At 40.8% G+C, this 17,283-nt stretch overlaps 1 protein-coding gene and 1 non-coding gene across 4 annotated transcripts in view; both read right to left on the bottom strand.

Moving 5' to 3' along the window:
* The window catches only part of kansl2 (KAT8 regulatory NSL complex subunit 2), a 46,053-nt gene that overhangs the window by 11,342 nt on the left and 17,428 nt on the right, over window positions 1-17,283 (bottom strand). For all 3 annotated transcript variants that reach the window (XM_051925075.1, XM_028798613.2, XM_051925076.1), the window contains exons 3-7: window positions 14,972-15,150; window positions 14,778-14,892; window positions 14,535-14,698; window positions 11,700-11,866; window positions 6,750-6,846 (exon numbers count right to left, since the gene is read on the bottom strand). In XM_051925075.1, coding sequence (XP_051781035.1) covers window positions 6,750-6,846; window positions 11,700-11,866; window positions 14,535-14,698; window positions 14,778-14,892; window positions 14,972-15,150 — 722 coding nt within the window. The remainder of the gene's footprint in view (window positions 1-6,749; window positions 6,847-11,699; window positions 11,867-14,534; window positions 14,699-14,777; window positions 14,893-14,971; window positions 15,151-17,283) is intronic.
* LOC114649756 (small nucleolar RNA SNORA2/SNORA34 family) lies at window positions 2,163-2,297 on the bottom strand. The gene has a single exon (XR_003715903.1). It is a non-coding gene; the product is annotated as a small nucleolar RNA SNORA2/SNORA34 family (small nucleolar RNA).

Genomic DNA, 17,283 nt, shown 5'->3' with positions numbered 1-17,283 from the left:
CCCCAACCTTTTTGACAGCAAGGACCACTTTATTAGATGCAAATTTTTCCACGGACCGGTTATTAAGCAGTTCGCATACGTTTGCAAACCGAGATTTTTCTTCTTTTTTTGCATATAACAAAGACATATGCTTTGCATTTGTCATTCCAACAGATTGCACATCACAAACATTAACACTGCTATCTTTTTTTTCGTGTCTGCCGTTTCTATAGGAGGGTGACAATGAGTTAAATTCCAATGGATGTTTTTCAAATGTTGACAAGCAATAAGCAAAAGGAATCACTGAAAACCACAGAAAACAAAAACAACAACAAAAAAAAAAACAGTACGAGGAAAGTTCGAAGAAAGAGTTTTTTTTTTTTTTTTTTTTTACATTGTTTCTGTTTGGGGATCATTGTGCAAATGTGTACAACTGAGCTGGGACCACAGATATAACTGCTCTGTGGATGATTCGTTCAAGCATTTCAAGGTCACTTCGTTGTAATGAAAGTATCTGCTGAATGTACTTCGTAGTAACGCGATTTCTATAGACTCGTGTCAATAGGTGGAAACTGTCGGGACCATAAAAATACTTTGTCTCTCACCTCGGTCTCTCTCCGCGCTGCTGCAAAGCCTCGCCCGCCAAGCGTTCTGAAAAGTCTGAGTGAGTCTCCGTTGCTGGCAGTTCTCTCGCGGCCCGGCTATCAGACGGCTGCGGCCCGGGGGTTGGGGACCCCTGGCCTACACGACACAATGAACACAAAAGAGCACAACAAGCAACTCTGTGAAAAGCACAAGTCAGGGGGTGGACACAAGCCAGATAAATCAACCGCTAAGAAATCAAAAGAGAATAGTGCAGCTGCAAATCTGCTATAGTAGGCCATCCACAAAAACTCAGTGACTGGGGAATGTGATGAGTAGTGAGGAAGGCCACCAAGAGAGCACTGAAAGTCTAACAGGCCACAGCTGTTGATAATGGAGAGACTGTGCAGATAACAACTGTGCTCAGGTGCTTCACCAGTTGCAGCATTAGGAAAGAATGGCAAAGAAAAACCACACAAGACATGAGGACATAAGGAACATGAGACTCTGAAGTCAGCTGAAGAAAGTACAAAATGGAGCTTATTGGGCATCTGACTAAATGCTAGGTTATACTGCATATTACCAAACGCACACCACCCCCACTATGAAGCATGGTGCTGGCAGCATCAGTCTGTGGGGATGCTTCTCTGCAGCAGGCCCCAGAAGGATTGGTTGGTAAAATGAATGCAGCAATACACAAAAATGCACCTTGGGAGATGCTTTGTTTTCCAGACATAAACTGCAAAGCTACACAGAAATGGCTTCAGAAATATTATTCATGTCCAGAAATGGTGGAGTAGTCAAGATTTTAAATTTCAGTTCAATGTGTGTAAAAGGTTGTTCACTCTTGATCCCCATGAAATCTGACAGAGTTTGAGCAAATCAGCAAAGAAGTACTGTGGGGGGTATTGGGAGTGGAAGAGGAGGGGCGGGACGGTGGAGGCAAAGCTGATACAGGAAGACTTGTGCCCACAGACTCAAGGTTTTCAGGCACTAAATACTACCTTGATGGTGGTGAACACTGATTATTTTGTATTTTTAGGTAATGTACATTACTTTGCAGATATCGGTTTTCACCTTGACAAAAAAAAAAGTCTGTTGATCAGGTTGAAAAATGCCAAATTAAATCCACTGTGAATCAATACTGTACACCAAAATGTGACAGGAATTAACACTTTTATAGGCACTCCCAAGTTTTAGAAGTCCACATCAGATCAACAGTGTTAGTAATGGCCGAATAATTCTCAAGCATTCCAAAATTACCAAGACATGACAGCAACAAAACCTCACATGACCAGATAGAGAAACTTTGTACATTTAAGTGGTACCTCCTAGAAATCCAATCATTTGAATGATGTGTTCACTGCCCTAAATAATGCACATATCTGCGTATACTACATTGTACTTCTACTAGTACAAGAACATAATTGTGATTTAGAATTCTGACATACAGAAGTACAGGTCAATTTTCTGTATCAAACTACACGACTCAACAAAACCTTCATGGTCTATGATTTTTTTTTTGTTTTGTAGATTCACTTATCCATTAAGCACACAAGCCCTCTACCTCCATAAACCAATAACATTAATCAAAATGACTTGGATGTGTCTTCCAACTGAATTGGGCATCTCTACACAAATTATGAGAGATCCAACAGACCACAGGAAGAAGTTATTGTAGGCTCCTGCTTGAAACTGACAACTACAACAAATTGCCAGTCTTCATTCAGGGCCATATAGCGGAAAATCCACACTCTACCAACATTTAGTTCTGAAACCAGCAACAGACACTTTACACAATTGAACGACTTCCATTTAACCCTGACTTAAGTCATCCAATCAGGCTTCCTACAATGGCTGGTTTTCTCGGTTTTAAAGTGGAGATAACTAATACAAAAAGTATTTTTTAATCCAGCTTTGAGATAAAATGCGCTTTCTATAGGGGCAAATTTGCCTAATGGGCAAATGCTGGCTGTGATCATATAGTACAGAAGATCACCAGGACAGCATTTTTTCACTTAATATTGCAAAAGTTAGACCTCTTATATCATTGAAAGATAAGATTACTGTAACGCACTCCTCTCAGGACTACCCAAAAAACACATAAAATCGATTGCAACTAGTGCAGAATGCAGCTACTAAAATCCTAACTAGGAAAAGAAAATCCGAGCACATCACCCCAGTTTTGATGTCACTACACTGGTTACCTGTGTCATTCAGAATTGACTTTAAAATACTGCTTATGGTTTACAAAGCCTTAAATAATATCGCTCCATCTTATATATCGGAATGTCTGACATTTTATATTCCAAATCGTAACCTTAGATCTTCAAACGAGTGTCTGTTTAGAATTCCAAGACCTAAACTTAAAAAGAAGTGGTGAGGTGGCCTTCTGCTGTTATGCACCTAAAATCTGGAATAGCTTGCCAATAGGAATTTGCCAGGCTGATACGGTGGAGCACTTTAAAAAAAACTGCTAAAAACACATTACTTTAACAAGGCTTTCTCAAAACTTCATTTTAATTTAATCCTGATGCTCTCCATATTCAATTATCATTACTATTCACGGTGGCTCCAAAATCCGTACTAACCCCCTACTCTCTTCTTCTGTTCTTTTTCCGGTTTTCTGTGGTGGCGATCTGTGCCACCACCACCTGATCAAAGCACCATAATGTCCCTACATTGATGGATTAAAGGCCAGTAGTCCATGTGACCGTCATCATCAAGTCCTTCCATGAGAACCCTGAATACAATGAGGACTGATCATTTATGTTAGGTCTAGAGGGGGCTGGGTGGTCTCGTGGCCTGGAACCCTTGCAGATTTTATTTTTTCTCCAGCCGTCTGGAGGTTTTTTGTTTTTTCTGTCCTCCCTGGCCATAGGACCTTACTCTTATTCTATGTTAATTAGTGTTGTCTTATTTTAATTCTTTGTCTTTCTTCTGTTTCTTCATCATGTAAAGCAGTTTCAGTTACATTATTTGTATGAAAATGTGCTATATAAATAAATAATGTTACAGAAGAACATAAAAATTCTGACGAACTAGTGGAGACCATTCAGTCCTTCTGTCACTCATTTGTTTAGCCGATAGCTAAGCTGTCCCAATATCTCATCCTGATCCTTTTTAAAGGTTGTCAAGATTTCTGCTTTAACTACACAGCAGTTTGCTTTGACAAAATAAAAAGTGCTTCCCGACTGCACAGCCCCTTAAAAATCAAAAAACACAGACACAGTCTAGCTGCATGCCTCACACATTACAATTTAAACAAACTTTTTTTTTTTATATATAAATGCAATTTCTTTTGTTAAGGATTACATAGTGGATAGAATGACACAAGCAACTGAAATCTCTAAAATAATTAAGCTACAAAACAAACTTCTCCAGGAATTCATTCAGCACCAGGTCATGGGTTTTCCAACGAGATGCCAGTAGGATCTTAGCAACTAAAGGATTTATGGAAACCAATTTCTCATTAATGGATGAAAAGGAGCACAATGATAACCCAAGACAAAAAAAAAATGTGTAGAACGAGGAGCAGAAATGTCCAAACCGAGCAAAACAGAGGTGGAAAAAGGACCACTGAGATGGTCTTTTAAAAGGAATAGCATAAATCCTGTGGAACAGTTTAAATTGAACCAACTAGCCATTAGTATTTTAGAACAAATTTTTGACTTCTTTAAAAACAGAATCCCAGCTCAACACAGAAGATGGTTCTAGATCTAAATGCTAACTTGACTGAAATAGCAAGAGGATGTTTGAGCGCATCACAGACATGTGGACAGAGCATGGAGGCCATTTTGAATTGAAAACCAACTGAAGAAACTAAACTGGAAAAAAACAAAAAAAAACGGGGAGAATAAAGAGACGATCCATGTTTTAAAAAGACCGATCATAGCTGTAGGAGGAGGAAGAAAAAAGTACAGGAAAGCACGGAATAAGAGGAAGGATCACCAACTGTATGAATAGCCAAAGTAGACCAGCACAGAAATAAAATGGGATACCCATTAATAAGGGCATTCATCTGAAAGATAGGGATCTGCGAACACCATTTCTGAGCAAAATATGCCTTTGAGAATTTTAAGGCCATGACCGAGTCTCCATGAAGTCTCCTCTGCTCAGGACTAAACAGGTTTAATTCTCTAAAGTTGTCATAACAGAGCATGTCCGTAAGTCCTGGGATGCACCCGGTTGCTCTCTTCTGCACAGTTTCGACAGCTGTTGTCTTTTTAATAGTGTAACAACCTCAACTACACACTATTTTCTGGAAGTGGCCTCACTAGTGCTTTATACAGTCCAAGCATAGATTCATATCCAATTCAGTATGGACTGATGGACTAAAATCCCTTTTTGTACAGATTGTACCGAGCTGCTGTGGGACGTTTTCAACATTTAGAGGCATTGCCCTGCAGCAGGCCTCATTGTAGGGCTCGTTTATACTTCACGCTCAGAATGCATACGCGCATGCATCATGGCTGCCATGTGTTCATTTGATGTATCCTCTGAGCAGGTCCTCAGAAATTAATGAGATGTTTGCGCAAGTTGCAATACTAGCAAAAAGTCAGGAGGCGCAGTGTGATCAAAGTTGGAATGTGACGTCAGAGTCTCAGTTTACTATCTACATGTGACAAAAAGCCGTTATGCGGATGCTACGGGATCGATGTGCGCGCTTCGATGTTTGATGAATGGTTCGATGTGGTAAAACAAAATGCCGACATACAGATGCATTTGTGTTGCTTTTATATTCCAGCGTCGCATATTCTCGATAGTAATGACACGATTCATTTTAAAAGTCTCACATTCCATCTTCTGTGCCGTCTCTTTACTGGGGTTTCCTCCCGACTGGACAGCAGCGGCAAAACAGCAATAGATCACCACACAGAACATATGAAATGTATGATATTCCAACTATCTGCACATTTAGAATCGTTTCATGATGAAATGCATTAAAGTATGTTACATTTTACATACAACTCGTTAATTTTGTTTAAATAATGAATACTGTTAATAATTATACACATGGGGGTGACATGGTGGTAGCACTGCTGTCTCACAGGAAGTCACGTTGCCGATATTCCTTGCCTGGAGTTTACATGTTTTCCTGCTGGGTTTCCACAGTGTGCTCCGGTTTCCTTCCAAAGATATGCAGATTTGGTGACACTAAAATGACGCCAGTGTATGTGTGTGCTTGTGTTCACCTTGCGAGGACACCCCTCTAGGGATGGTTTCTGCCTCGTGCCCAATGCTTACTGTAATGGGCATATCCCTGGACTGATGGATTTAATCATTAAACATCCTTTTCAGAGATACTGCGGTAAGGTGTCATCGGAATTTAATGGGTGTTTCAGGCAATTCACAACACAGCGAAGCCGAACCTGTTCTCACCGTGATGATATCTCGCACTGCCACCTGTTGGATTCTTCCAGATTTATGTAAAGTACAGGCGCAAGTATAAACAGTTAAAACGTTTGCGTAGCAGGAGCGTCTGCCACGTTAAGTATAAACCCAGGCCTTACACGGGTAGGGAACTCCTGTACATAATTATATTCATTCACTGGTAAAAAGGAGCAGTTCTGAGAAAAACTTCAAAGTGCCTGTCACAAAAGCAATAAGAGGCAGATTGAGCACCCAAAATATTCACCAAATACAACTAAATGCATCAAAATTTGAAGCAAGTGACATCCTTTAATTCTACGGATGATTCGAAGAAAAGAGAAGCCACAACAACTAAAGTGGAGAAATAGCATGCTCAGAGCTGAACCAGATATGTGCTTTGAATTGCACTTTTGGAGAGTGAAAATGGTATTGACAGCACTAATCAACAGCTTTCAGATTTGACAGATGCAGCTGTTTTCTGATTCACATAAAAAAAAAACTGGTGCAGATGTATGGGTGTTCAGATACCCTCAATTTTCCAATTTAATCAATTAACAGCCACCATTCTCTACATTCATTTTACACCTGTCACATGTTGCAGCTGTGTATATAGATAAGAAAACCTCAAGTACTGTATGTGCACTTAACAAATACAACCAAGGAAACAAACTATTAAAATACAGCTGTTTAGATTTATGCTAAAATTAAAAATGCTTTCTACCCAGAAATCTCCATAAAGGAGGTTGTGTTAGAACAACTATAAAAAGTATACGTATACCATAAAAAGAAGTGATTCATGCATCATAAAAGGATACGAGAAATACAATGGCGGGTCATCGGGAGGCACTGATTTGAGCATCGAACTCCTCCAGTAAACGCAATGCACCTCTGAATGGAACGTACAGCGTGAGCCTGGAAATGAAGTGAAATAAGAAGGTCAGAACACAGTGGAGTATCTGCAAGCAGGGAAGCATTTCTAGGAACACAAACTATTAAAAGTTTTACTGGCAGAGAAGGTAAACAGACAACCCATCACAGAGGTCGACAGTACCTCTTGAAACCAGACAGAGTAGGCCATTTTGCACAAAAACCAGCATTTAATAAAAATGACATTGCAAGAATAAAAATTTTAAATAAGAAAACATATTGGTCCACAACAAGACAACATGAAGGAAGCCAGATTCAATAATCAGCTATGTACCATGGGATTGAGCAGTAAACATGTTCAATACAACTATACACAGTGTAACTACTCCAAGGAGGTAATTGTCCTAAAAAGATGTGAAATTGACAGTAAATAACATCCCTGAAGTTCCTCCATTTAAACTAATGGAGTCAGACAAGGGCATTTATGTAGGGATTTCCGGGAAGGCCTGCCATAAAACTGCAGACCTATCACCATACAGCCAGGCAGATGCAACCAACAACAACATTTATTTATATAGCACATTTTCATACAAAAAGTTGCTCAAAGTGACAGAACCAAGTGTTCTCTCTTACAGACAGACCTCAGTACGTGCGTCTCAGGAACTGCAGGTCTGACATTGTGGTCAGCAACACAGGTGCGCCGCAGGGGACTGTACTTTCTCCAGTCCTGTTCAGCCTATATACATCAGACTTCCAATACAACTCGGAGTCCTGCCACGTGCAAAAGTTGGCTGACGACACTGCTATGGTGTGCTGCATCAGGAGTGGGCAGGAGGAGGAGTATAGGAACCTAATCAAGGACTTTGTTAAATGGTACGACTCAAACCACCTACAACTGAACACCAGCAAAACCAAGGAGCTGGTGGTGGATTTTAGGAGGCTCAGGACCCTCATGGACCCCATGATCATCAGAGGTGACTGTGTGCAGAGGGTGCAGACCTATAAATACCTGGGAGTGCAGCTGGATGATAAATTGGATTGGACTGCCAATACTGATGCTCTGTGCAAGAGTGGACAGAGCCGGCTATACTTCCTTAGAAGGCTAGCGTCTTAAAATCTGCAATAAGATGCTGCAGATGTTCTATCAGACGGTTGTGGTGAGTGCCCTCTTCTACACGGTGGTGTTCTGGGAAGGCAGCATAAAGAAGAGGGACGCCTCACGCCTGGATAAACTGGTGAGGAAGGCAGACTCTATTGTAGGCACGGAGCTGGACAGTCTGACATCTGTGGCAGAGAGACAGGCACTGAGCAGGCTCCTGATAATCATGGAGAATCCACTGAACAGTATCATCTCCAGACAGACTGCTGTCACCGTCCTGCTCCACTGACAGACTTAGGAGATCGTTCCTCCCCCACACTATGCGACTCTTCAATTCCACCCATGTGGTAAACGTTAACATTATACAAAGTTACTGTCTGTTATACCTGCATTTTTATCACTCTTTAATATTGTTTTTTTATTGGTCTGCTGCTGCTGCTGCTGCAGTATGTGAATTTCCCCTTGGGATTAATAAAGTGTCTATCTGTTCAGATAATCAGCTGTTGCAGAAGTGTCACCAGTCTGGATTTAGTTTGAAAAGGTAAGCAGCACATTGAAGGCAACATACTGAAACAGTTACCAAGCAATTCATGGTTGATTCCACCACTGTGTCATTGAAGAGGTTACTTGCAAACACAGATGTGAGCACCTTTCATGGGGCTGCATACATACTGCCAACATGTGCGACAGCAAATCAAAAGAATCTAGATTTCTGACAAGCAATCAAATCACTTCATGACAGTACCTAATCTCTATAGTGCTACATATGAAGTACAAACAAGAGGTCTCCACAACAGGTCCTGTGTACAGGATGAGTCAAAATTATGTTAACACTAATGGTACTGCTATGTATATACTTGTGGACAATTTATGTGCCACATATGGTACAGGTGTTGAACATGATGGCAAACAGGTTGAGACATTCCTGTAAATCATCTTGCACATATGAAGTAGGTTACGTGAATAAACGGTCTCCGCCATTCCAATGTTAACATCATTTTGATGCGCCCTGTATTTAGTTTCTTTTATGATGAGGACAATATGCAACTCTGTAGAGGGAGTTATGAGCACAGTGGATATGTGTAAACTAATAATAGGCAACATAGCTCTGTCAAAGCAGTTGTGGTGCACAATGGAAAACTGTTTCTTGATTTTTATGTAATACGTTTGCGCCACACATTGCACTTGTTTGAATACTTGTCTATACTCCATGTTGGATGGCACATTAACACCATTAACTTTTCATTTGATTATATGTGTTAACAAGTTTATTATCTTACCAAGCACCGTACTAGCTTGTTTAAAAGAAAATGCCCTGAATTATCTTGGAATTTAACAATTCAACAGAGCTGATCTTATATATATATCATATATAAATAAAAAAATACATAAATAAATAATACACTACTGTGGTTGTTTGTCTGTCCAGGATTTTAAATTACCTGTAGCTTGTAAACCGCTTGACCTATTGACCTAAAATTTGGTACATATACACTACGTGATGTCTACTATCCGCTTTCGGGGTGATGATTGACCTCCAAGGATATTCCTCTTTTTATTTTATGGTAGAATCAACTCTCGGCCATGCGGCGCATGCATACGGGCGATGTTCTCATCCCTACCACCTTCGCTGTCACTTCCCCTATCTCTTCGTATTTTATCTCATTCTTGAGGCAGATTGAAGATTTAAGTGCCAGCTTAAATGAAAAATTAAGGAAAACGCACTAAGTAATTGCAATACAAACACTGACTTAATCAGTTTTAATGCGAAAAGATGACGGCAAAAGGAGAAGAAGCGGGCCGCTAGGGTGGAGAAATGAAGAGCGGCTCAGGAAGCAGCAAGCGCATCAACTCTGAGCAAATGAATGTACAGAGAAAGAAGAATAGGAATGCTCAAGTCAAGCGGACTCACTGCACAACATGCAGTGCACTGTTACTGGTATAGTAATATTTGAATCTATTTGAGTACTGATTTAAGCAGTATCTTTCCTCACTGGAGAGAAAAATGTCAGAATAGATTTGGAATGTGCACTTGGTAAGATACAGTCATGAAAAAGTTTGGGAACCCCTCTTAATTCTTTGGATTTTTGTTTTTCATTGGCTGAACCTCCTTTTAATACATGACATGCCTTATGGAAACGGTAGTATTTCAGCAGTCACATTAAGTTCATTGGATTAACAGAAAATATGCAAAATGCATCATAACAAAATTAGACAGGTGCATAAATGTGGGAACCCCAACAGAGATATGACATCAATACTTAGTTGAGCCTCCTTCTGCAAATATAACAGCCTCTAGACGCTGTCCTCTTATAGCCTTTGATAAGTCCCTGGATTCTGGATGGAGGTACATATTTCTGACTATTCTTCCATAAAAAAATCTCTCCAGTTCAGTTCAATTTGATGGCTGCCAAGCATGGACAGCCTGCTTCAAATCATCCCATAGATTTTCGATGATATTCAAGTCAGGAGACCGACAGCCATTCCAGAACATTGTACTTCTCCCTCTGCATGAAAGCCTTTGTAGATTTCCAACTGTGTTTGGGTCATTGTCTCGTGGGAATATCCAACCCCTGCGTAACTTCAACTTTGTGACTGATGCTTTAACATTATCCTGAAGAACTGGTTGATATTGGGTTGAATTCATCTGACCCTCGACTTTAACAAGGGCCCCAGTCCCTGAACTAGCCACACAGCATGATGGAACCTCCACCAAATTGGACAGTAGGTAGCAGATGTTTTTCTTGGAATGCGGTGTTCTTCTTTCGCTATGCAAAGCGCTTTTTATCATGACCAAATAACTCAATAACAAGCGACTGTTTGTAGCGTGAGTGCAGAAAGGGCTTCTCTCATATCACCCTGCCATACAGATGTTCTTTGTGCAAACTGCACTGAATTGTAGAACGATGTACAGATACACCATCTGCAGCAAGATGTTCTTGCAGGTCTTTGGAGGTGATCTGTGGGTTGTCTGTAAGCATTCTCACAATTCTGCACATATGCCGCTCCTGTATTTGTCTTGGCCTTCCAGACCAGCTGGGTTTAACATCAACCGTGCCTGTGGCCTTCCATTTCCTGATTCCATTCCTTACAGTTGAGACTGACCGCTTAAACCTCTGAGATAGCATTTTGTAGCCTTCACCTAAACCATGAGACTGAACAATCTTTGTTTTCAAATCTTTGGAGAGTTGCTTTGAGGATCCCATGCTGTCACTCTTCAGAGGAGAGTCAAAGGGATGCACAACTTGCAACTGACCACCTTAAATACCTTTTCTCATGATTGCACACACCTGTCTATGATGTTCAAGGCTCAACGAGCTAATCCAACTAATTTGGTGTTGCAAGTAATCAGCATTGAGCAGTGACATGCATTCAAATCAGCAAAATGACAAGGGGATCCACATTTTTGCACAGCCAGTTTTTCACATTTGATTTAATTTCATACAACTGAATACTGCTTCACTAAAAATCTTTATTCGGAAAACACCGCAGTACTCAGATGTTTAAATGATAGTTGGGCTACCACTTGAGTTATACAATAAACCTTTCTGAAGTTGCTGTTACCATCAGTATTTACGCATTTTATATTTGATTACAGAAAAAGGTACAATAGTGTTCATTTGAGTAATGGAGTACCTAAAAAAAGCTATTAAATGAGATTTGTTTTTGCCATGGTATCGCAAAGGGAACTGAGTAACATAAAATTTCAGTGGTACAAAAATTCTGGTATTCCGACACCACAACCTTGCACTACATTATAAACAAGCCAACACAAACACACACCACAACACTCCCTTGCCTGCTGTAATGCTCCTTCCGTGGCAGCCATTCTTCTCTCTCTCAGCTGCCGATGCAGGAGAGCTTCAACACCATACCTCTTCCGATAGCGACGTAGTGCCTTGAGCTTCTTCAAGTTTTCTCTCTCCTTAATAGAGAGTCCTTCAGGTCCTGTAAGGAGACTGCTGCCTGAGTGGAAGAGGAAAAAATAATGAAGACCATGACTACGCCATACTCATTTAAGACAACAAATGCATGACTGAGTTTAGCTATTGCTGACAATTTCATGGGATTCGCTGGTACGGTATGAGAGATGTCACAGTTAAGAATTAGTCGGTTATTATTTCTTATAAGACAATTCGTACACTTATATTTTTGCAGTTAGCTGAAGCTCATGATACAAATCTGTCAAGCCCAATACAAAAAAAGTGTTCAATCTCCGCTGCATTTCAAGTCATGTTTCACTTTTTCTTGCTAGGTAGCTCACAAGTTGGCAAAACCCTCACTATGCTACATAACTCATCAACTACTGAATGTCAACGATACAAGAAAGTAAAAACAGGTGCCATCAAATTTTGTTAATTGATCAGTTGCCTTCTTAAATTTTGTTAATTGATCAGTTGCCTTCTTATACAGTATGCCTTGGTACTGACTTAAAATGTGATTTAACATTACTCCGAGTTATAAAAGTCATCAACAATATATACAAACAACGAGAGTGATGGCTGGATTTTGATGTCATGTCATACAGAAAACGGAGGCTTCAAATACGCATTATCACCATCACCTTGCAGGCAGCAATTGAGCAGATAAACCCAAATCAGACTCTCTCAAAAACATGACAAACAACAATGGCTTCAAGCCTTCTCCAGCATGTCAATAGCAGCCATGAAAGTGTTAAGTTTGGCCTTAAAAGTTACTAACAAGTAGTAGTTGGTAATAAAATGTATCGGTTGGTCCAGTATACCAGAAGAAATTTAGATCAAAAACAATACACAGCGAATGGCGCTTTTCTTTAACTTAATACATCAGCATTGACATTTACAAGCTGCACATTTACACATCCCATGAAATTAACTCAGTGCACAGATAAGAACAAAGTCAAAGTCAACTTTGTCATCTCAACCATATACAAGTATACAGATAGACGAACTTGTGAAGCTCAGGGTCCACAGTGTAATAACCATCCATCCATTATCCAACCCGCTATATCCTATCTACAAGGCAGGAAACAACCTACGGGTAGGGCGCCAGCCCACCCAGGGCGCGCACACACAGGACAATTTAGCATCTCCAGTGCACCTAACCTGCATGTCTTTGGACTGTGGGAGGAAACCCATGCAGACACGGGGAGAACATGCAAACTCCACACAGGGAGGACCCGGGAAGCGAACCCAGGTCTCCTAACTGCGAGGCAGCAGCGCTACCCACTGCGCCACCGTTTAATAGCATGAAGTGCAAATAAAAAATTAAAATTTAATTAAAAATAGAATTAAAATTTAAAATTAAAACACAAACAAGACATTGTGCAAAGACATGATTGATGCAATGTATGGTATTATGCAATGTAGATACATAAGTCAATAAAAATGTAATAAAAAATAATATAGATAATACAGAGATTGTCAGTGTATGACAATAGTTGTTTAACACGTGTAAACAATGACAGGTCAGAACATTTCAAAGAATGTCAAAGTGCAGTGTGCAAAATCCTTAAAGGTCAGTAGGAGATTTTTCAGTTCTTCTCTACATGCACACTCGTCTTTACAGGATAGTGACCTGTATGTATAAAAGTTCTGTTTTTCGAGGTGGTTGCAGCCATGTGGAAGATCCCAGGGGGCAGCATGGTGTTAAGGAGTCTGACAGCTTGGGGGTAAAAACTCTCCTGCAGCCTGGCAGATCTGGCTCTGATGCTGCAGTACCTTCTCTTGGATGGCAAAAGTGTGAAAAGTCCATGTGAGGGGTGTAAGGGGTCCTGCACAATGCTGACACTGCGTTTGTAAAAAGATGTCCTATAGTGAAGGGACAGGCACCCCAATAATGTTCTCTCCTGTCTTCACTATCCTTTGCATGCGCTTGCAGCTACCATACCAGACAAGTGAAAAGTAAAACTGATCTATGTACAATAGGTTCTGTCCGTAGGGGACCCTTTTAGTGAGATGTGCCAACGTTTAAATTGACCAAGGCATGTCATCACTCTTGGCTTGTGTTCTGCCCAGGGCTTGAAGTGGGCCGAGATGCCATACCTGTTGCCTTTTGTATGTGCATGCAGTGCTCAAACGGTACTAAACACAATTTAGATGCACACAGATAAGCAACACAACAAGGAAAGCATCTCCTCTATGTCTAATATTTTTGAAGAGTGTTCAGCTATGAAGGGTAACCAAACAAGGAATAGGACATATTGAGCTGGATCCAATTAGGGAAGGGCTACATAATAAGCCCAAACCAAATCAAGCACAATCAGTGTCTACAAGCTTGAAACCCTTTGTTTTCACCTATCCAAACTGCAACAACTGTGGTGTCATTTTCAGACTTATATGGCTCTGGAGAATTTTTTAAAGCCCCTATTTTCAGGAGTTAAAAATGCTGGGCTAGTGTTGATGAAAGGGGATCAAATGGAGACCAACATCTGTGTTTTTTATACAAAAATGCAGTAGTGTGGATGTAGCCTTATTGTATTATATCTAGTACTTTAGTCACTAAGTGACACTACCTGCCCACCACATGACCACTAGCAGTAAGGTGTCAATTGACACTTCCACTTTACAAGAACCAAGAGGTCACACGTTTGTACTAATGCAGCTGAATAGTTGGTCCTGAAGAAATTGACAGATGCCCTTTGTGCCATGCTTACCTATTGCCTCATGTTCCAGCTTTCTGCTGTGCAGATATTTACGTTTTTTCTCTTTTAAGAGGTGTTGCAGCCGTTTGAACTGGTCAATGTACAAGGACTGAAGGCGGATTAGCTTCTCCCTGGTGATTAATGCCACCTCCTCCGCCGTGTACACGCCTGCGTGCCTGTAAAGTGAAATACTGTTTAACCTAAAAGGTCACGCATCATCCAAACAGCAGGGTAATAACAGTGAAGAAAGCTGACCTCAGGGGATCTTCATGGTCACTGTCAATGCTATCTGCTTCACTATCAGGATCACCACGCCAGGTCTGGTCCACTGTAGCAGGTTCAACTTCGTCCTCACTCCAACTGTCTTCATCTGAAAAGGTTAGGGCAAGGTTACAGGAAGGTGCTGCATTAAAATACGTAATGCACAAAGTCAAAGTCAGCTTTCTCACCTAGAATTCTACTGGCATCACTGCGGCCCGAGTCTTGACTCTGAGAGCTCAAATCGCTTTTAGCGTAACAACTCAACTGTGCCAGCAATATTTCTGGAGACGGACCTGATGATGCCTTCTTCATTTGGGCCTGAACAGCAAGTGCATTTTTGCGAGCATGTTCTGTACAATAGGTAACACTGCAAGGAGAAAACAAAAAAACACAACGGTAATTGGGACAAGCCAGAAAGTAGCTCAATATTAGGGAAAAAAAAACACAATTTGATTTGTTAATCGCCAAACAAGAACAAATGAAAATAAACTATTTTCTTCCATAGCAATAAAGAGCAAACTAAACACACTAAATGTACTATCACTTCAATTCAAATGTGAATTCAACCACAAAAATGGCATTTCTGGTAGACAAGAATATATATATTTAATACAATTGACCAAGGTGAAAGGTCAGTTATGTCACAACTCAGCTTTGTTTTCCCCGCTCTGAGTTTCTAGGTCATTCACATGGAATTTTCGACTCCTTTGTACACGCGCTATTGGACGTACGCTTGCATAGGTTAGAGATCGCTTTTTCTTTTTGTTATGCATTGCTCATCTTTGTTTTCATTCTTGGGCTGTATAAACTCACGAGAGAGAATTTTTGGGCTCTTCTAGTAAAAAGCTGGAAAAACGCATTGAAAACTCTTGAAAAGGTGGGGAAAAACTAAAATCAGACAGATTTTATTAAAATATATCCCAAGACTACAAAAGGTGTTACCACACCCTAGCACCACTGCTGACCTGCACAATCCTGGGACTTTTGAATTACAGTCCTCTGTAACCTTCCACCTCCAAACTTCTGGAGACCACTGTAACATCAACAGAAGATAACGAGAGCTCGACAAGCGCATCAGCTGACTGCTACGTTCACCTCTTTAGACTCAACTGAGGCGGTTTGAGGATTTGAATGGTGAAAGAAAAATTCTTTAATACAAGTCTAAAATTACATGCGTTATGATTGGTAAGTCTTCGTTGTTGTGATTATTTTGATGCTACTGTAGGCTTACGGTGCATCAACCTTCTTCCACAGTGCAATTCCCAGCACTGAACCTGGTCTATTTGAGGACTCTGCAGGACAAATGACACCAATTGGTTTACTGTACCAAAACAAAACTGTCTTAAAGTTGCAAAACACATTATGACACCCTAGCACTTGCAAACCCCAGACATGATGGAGCACCACAACAGCTGACCTACTCAACCTTGGACTTTTGAATTCTGGCCTAAAGTAATCTTGCACTCTCTGGCACCACAAGGCCAAGCCAAGACAAGCCGTTGGTGTACCAACAGCATCTCAGATAAAGGAGAGAGACAGGGCATGCATCCTGACTGCTAAGACATTCACTCTGCCAATATTCATTTGGGGTCTCTAGACAAAGCCTAATGTGGACTAGGCTGGATGATACTTAAAATAAAAATACATTTTGTGTTGTAATTGGTTTGCATTGTTATTGTGATTATGTTCGTGTTGGTCTCTGAAGAAGGAAGCACTGTATGTGGAACAAACTATCCAACAGTGCATTTCCCTTCACTGAATCAGAGCCATTTGTGAAGATAACCCTCCCTGCTGCACACAACTGCTAAAACCGTTTTGAGTCAAGGTTACATTTTCAGGAAAAAAAAAATTGCTTCCTCTCCATGTTGAAGCTAAAGCCAAGTAACACTTTACACGTCTCTGAGTCAAAATGGATGTCAAATGTGACAAGTGTAGCTACCGATCTAGTCACCCGACGATGTCAGATTAAACTTGAGTAGAAATAGCAGGGCATGACAATTCACAAGATTCTGTGACAACTTTCCAGTACAGTATCACATTTCTAAAGTACGAGGGGGAGTCAAGCTAAAGTTAGAAAATGGAACAAAACTGATGCTGTCATTTCTCAATGGAGTCTCAACCCTTATCGTTGCACTTGCGCCACCTGCCTGGAAGTGCCGGGATTCCTGCAGAATAAAAGGTTTTGCCTTGTCCACACCACCACATGTGCACCCGTGTTACTGTCGAATACTACGTGCCGAGGGGTACTACAGTCACTAGTGCAAGTTACTGTGACCTGCTGGAGATCAATGTGAAGCCTGCTATGTGATCCAAGAGGCGGGGACGGCTGTCTCAAGGAGTCCTTTTGTGGGCTGCAAGACAATGACACACTGCTAAGAATAACAAGGCTAGACTTGTCTGGAGAAACTGAAATTTAAGGTACTGCCACATCCTGCTTATTCACCAGATTTGGCACTGTGCGATTTCCACCTTTTTGGATGGTCGTCAATTCAAGACAGAT

The sequence above is a fragment of the Erpetoichthys calabaricus genome, chromosome 3 (genome assembly GCF_900747795.2).
Source record: "Erpetoichthys calabaricus chromosome 3, fErpCal1.3, whole genome shotgun sequence".
In the NCBI taxonomy this organism is placed as follows: Eukaryota; Metazoa; Chordata; class Cladistia; order Polypteriformes; family Polypteridae; genus Erpetoichthys; species Erpetoichthys calabaricus.
This window is presented reverse-complemented; position numbering and strand designations above follow the sequence as displayed.